The sequence below is a fragment of the Protobothrops mucrosquamatus genome, unplaced genomic scaffold (assembly GCF_001527695.2).
Source record: "Protobothrops mucrosquamatus isolate PMUCROS unplaced genomic scaffold, P.Mucros_1.0 scaffold10355, whole genome shotgun sequence".
NCBI lineage: Eukaryota > Metazoa > Chordata > Lepidosauria > Squamata > Viperidae > Protobothrops > Protobothrops mucrosquamatus.
In genome coordinates, this window is record NW_015396141.1 from 1 (window position 1) to 4,495 (window position 4,495).

The 4,495-nt window shown below is 38.3% G+C and overlaps 1 protein-coding gene across 1 annotated transcript in view; it reads right to left on the bottom strand.

The window, feature by feature from the left end:
* Positions 1–47: 47 nt before the first annotated feature.
* Positions 48–4,495, bottom strand: part of LOC107301162 (integrin beta-like protein 1) — a 7,053-nt gene continuing 2,605 nt past the window's right edge. The window contains exons 2-4 of the mRNA XM_015830424.1: positions 2,661–2,774; positions 1,022–1,180; positions 48–314 (exon numbers count right to left, since the gene is read on the bottom strand). Of these exons, the coding sequence (XP_015685910.1) occupies positions 1,089–1,180; positions 2,661–2,774 (206 nt within the window). The 3' untranslated portion in view covers positions 48–314; positions 1,022–1,088. The remainder of the gene's footprint in view (positions 315–1,021; positions 1,181–2,660; positions 2,775–4,495) is intronic.

Below are 4,495 nucleotides of genomic sequence, written 5' to 3' on the forward strand. Positions count from 1 at the left end.
GACCCATACCCAAATAAAGATATTCCAAACAGAATTGTCCAATATATTTGATATTTTAATCAAAAGGAGCATTTTTAATGCAACTAAAAGGAGTGACAAATAATATTCACCTTGCCAAGCATGAATTATTTCTCTGCTGCTTAGTGCCCCACAGCATTGCTTGTCTTGGTGCCAGATTCCTCTTCTTCTTTTGCTATGATCTCCTTTGTTCCCATTTATTTTGTAATCCACCTAGTTGTGGTTAAATATGTACTGTCCGTGACTTCACAAATCTTCCTGTTGGTCATCATACCAGATGAAATGTTCTAACAAGGCTGGCAAAATCATAACCAAAACATTTCGACGGCAGTGTTGGTGAAGATGACAAAGAAACAGAAATAAAATTATGCTAAGAAAAACAAGCATTCAAGCAAACGCTGTATGCTTGCAACTTGTGCCTCAATGACTCACATAGAATGTATTTTTCAAGATTCAGGTGCTTTATTTTTTCCCATAAAAAAGCAGGGGATGCATAAATCAAGATAAATGGTTTGATCTTATTGCTAATCCTGTGGAAGGCAGCAATGCAGGGAGGGATGTCCTTAAATGCTCCTATTCTATCCAGTTCCCTCCCCCCAAGTCTTGCAGATAAGTGAATGAAGATTGATAGTAAGTGGTAAACTAAACAGCAAGCAGCTTTTGTAGGGATCTATGTGAAAGTTTTCAAGAGAAAAATGAACTGATTTCCATAGTCAGAAGGATCCCCTACATCACTGTCACCAATTCAGTCATTTTGCATAATCCTAAACCATTTTGAATTATTTCATTTAAAACAGGAAACTGATGTTCAGTCATCCAAGTACAATATATAATAAATCTTGTCTCATTTGTAGCACACTTAAAAGCTATGCGAGGGAGAAAGAATATATATGCAGAATTAGAACAACAGAGCCACACAGATGTGCTCTTATATTTTAAGAAATATTTTACTGAGCTGATTGATTAGGATGGGTAGGATTTTTTTCGGTTGTGTTCATCTTACATTTATGTAGTCTAGCAGCCTTATTCTACACCACATATCCGTCAGTGTTCAGTGTTTCATGGCAATGTTAGGGATATTCACTCCCAAGCCAGATCTCACAAGCATTTCCAGTCCAACCTGCCCAGCACTCGCAGTTTCCACAGCTACATATGCCATTTCCTGGAACAAAACAACATTATCCATAATTGAAATTAAAAATGGGTTGCTCCGTGAAAGTGTAAACCATCACAAAATAATACCTTTTATTTTTCTTTCTACCTATTTTCCCCTTCTGGCTTGAACCGAAGCACTCTCAAGGCTTTAGACATTTATTTTCTCCTTAGATCCCTCCAAATTGCTCAAAATGAGGATTCTGAGAGCCACAAAACTGATTGGGGTACATCACACATACTGTAAGCCCTAAACATTTTCTGTATCTCTGTTTTAAGGAGATCTGATGATGAGCAAGAAGTGAAGTAAGATCCCCTAGGAAGTAATAACTGCTTCAAAGTAATTCACACAAGTTTATAGTTCAGACGGCATTTCGACTCAGATCTGCCCGGTCCAATTCTAGCACTAACCATTGAACTTATGAGTGATTGTGTGAAATTGCAGTTGTGTGTGTGTGTGTGTGTGTGTGTGTGTGTGTATGCATCAGTATACATGAGTGGGAAAGAATATAATACCAGATAAACACAGCCTGCACCATTTTGAGACAAGTCCAGGTGACTTGGAACCTGACTTGATACAGGGGCTTCTCAACATGCCCACAAAAATATTTATGATAGTGGTATTAATGATAGTATATGATATTATATGCTATTTATAATAGAGAACATTTATGATGTGTGACAGACTTTATGATAGTCTCTGTGTGTCATTTGCAGTTCTCGGGTGTAGTGGAATACTTAACTCCTTCCTCTTTCAAAAATCAGTTTTATAATGGGAAACATTCTGCTACAACATTCTAAGTGTCAACTACTATTCAGAGAAACTCAAACAGGCTCACACTTCATTATTATATGCAATATTGGATGGGTACCCTGAAATGGTACAGAAGGTCTCTCTCTCTCTCTCTCTCTCTCTCTCTCTCTCTCTCTCTCTCTCTCTCTCTCTCTCTCTCTCTGTGTGTGTGTGTGTGTGTGTGTGTGTGTGTGTGTGTAAAGGGGCAGCTTTCCTACTGACTCTTTAAAACTTTGTTTCATACACATAGCCCAGAGGTTCCCAACCTTTTGGGCATCAGGGACCGGTTCCGCGGAGAGAGGTTTTTCTATGGACGGGAGGATGCGTGGTTTTGTGTGCTGCCTGCATCTTGTGGATGGGGCTTTGCTTGTTTGTGCAGACCGGTTGCTGGCATGCCAAGAACCGGTACTGGTCCACAGACCGGGGGCTGGGGACCCCTGACATAGCCCCTTTCTTTTCCCTTTTCTCTCATTTATTCATGAAGGAAAACCATCTTTGAAAGCATCTCTTCTCATTTGTTTAGAAATCTTACTTTTGCAAAGCAATAATTGCAAAAGAAACAATTAAGTGTCCTTTGCCTCTTAGTTTATAGCACCTGCTGTTGGATGGGTGAGAGCATGCAATGCTTTGGGAGCAGCTAAAACATATTGTGTCTCCTCAGACAGCAGATGGGTTGACTGTGGAAATCATACAATACCTGTGCAAATAAGGCCATCGTATTTGTCACAATCCTGGTCATCACATTCACAGAATTCTCCTGAAATGTACCATTCCTGGGAAGAACAGATGCATTTTCCACAGTGACAGGAACCTGAAAGCACAGAAAAATTATTACTGGCACTCAGAGAAGAGCAGAATCAGGCACAGGACATCTTAGGTAATCAGTGCCTATCAATAAATGATTGTCTACAAGGAGGTCATTGTGATAAAAGCCTATTGGTAAGAAGGATGTTCCATGGGGGGGAGCTTTAACTTTAAAGGTTTCTTTTAGGATGCTCTATAATGATTTCCCTCCATTTTGATTTAATCAGGGTTTGCTTGGAAGAAGGACATTTTGTCTTGGTTCAAAAGCTCTAAAATCGAAGTCATCCTTCTCTGCGGGATTAAGGGAGAGTGGATGAAGGCCTGTGAGAAGATTTAGCAAAGGTAAAGGGAAGAGAAAGGACAAAACCCCAAGGTTACTGAAACTACAGAGATGTAATCAAGGAATAAAAGCAGAGTGAGGTAATAAGAACAGATCTCACTGGGCTGTATATTGCTGTGTGGAAATACAATCCTGCTCACGTATCCCACTTGCTTTTCTTTTGAGCACTTTTCCCCTCAAGCCAGAGTACAAACAGTTGGGCATTAACTGTATGAAAAGAACACCAAATGTCTGTGTTTCAATCTATCAACTGTGTTTTACCCAATGCCATACAAACACTGCACCAAAAAGTCTGTCTTTTTAAGCACCAATTTTTTTCAGAGTTAATTCAAGACTTGACTTCAAACTAATGATTTGAACAGGTGTGCAGATATTCTAAAATCCCACTGAATAGCAAACAATGTGCACAGATGCCAGATCATCTTTGAATCAAGTCTGACTCCTGATGACTTCACTGGTTTCCATATGACAGTAACAGATGCAGTTTCCCATTGCCTTCCTCTGTCTAGTATGTTTCTCTCTCCATCTAAGAGAAATCTCTGCTATTTCCTGGAGTCTCCATCTAGGTAGTAACCAGGCCAATCCTACTTTGTTTCCATACTCAGACAAGGTCGCAGTTTAGTTTTTCCAAGGTCAGCTAGATACTGCCACATAGCTAGGTTTACTCTGCAAAACCGACTAGCAAATAAAATTGTCATCCAAAAATGAAATTGTATTGCAGTTGAGTGCCCAGTTTATTCTTAAAATGTATGTATTTATATTTTATAAATATAAATGTGATCACGTGACTGTAGGGACACTGTAATGGCTGCAGCTTCAAGGACAATTAGAAATCTAATTTTTCAGTGTCATCAGAACTTTGAACAATCACTGAACAAGGACTATATATCACTTGGTTCTGCTACCCCCAAAATGTAGCCTGATAGTTATGTGGAAAGCCTCAGCAAAATCAAAAACAACTAGCACAATGAGTCCAAAGACCGACAAAAAGAGAGAGAGAATAAGAAAAAGCAGAAATAGGCTAAATTTACATTGCCTCTATTTCGATTTCAAAAAGACCCAGCTTTCTAGGTCCATACTGTGGATAATTAGCATGGATAGTCCCACAGGAAATGGCCTTTATTTACTCTGGCTTTAACCTACTGATGTACATAATAACAGTAGAAGAGAGATGGAAAATAAGACACCATGGGATCCCTCCTCTATGCTGCACCATGAAGGAAACAAGTTGCTGAATGAGATGATGTGCCCAACAATTTCTAGACTTTCAATAGGAATATATATATATATATATATATATATATATATATATATATATATATATATATATATATATATATATATATATATATATATATATATATATATATATATATATATATATATAT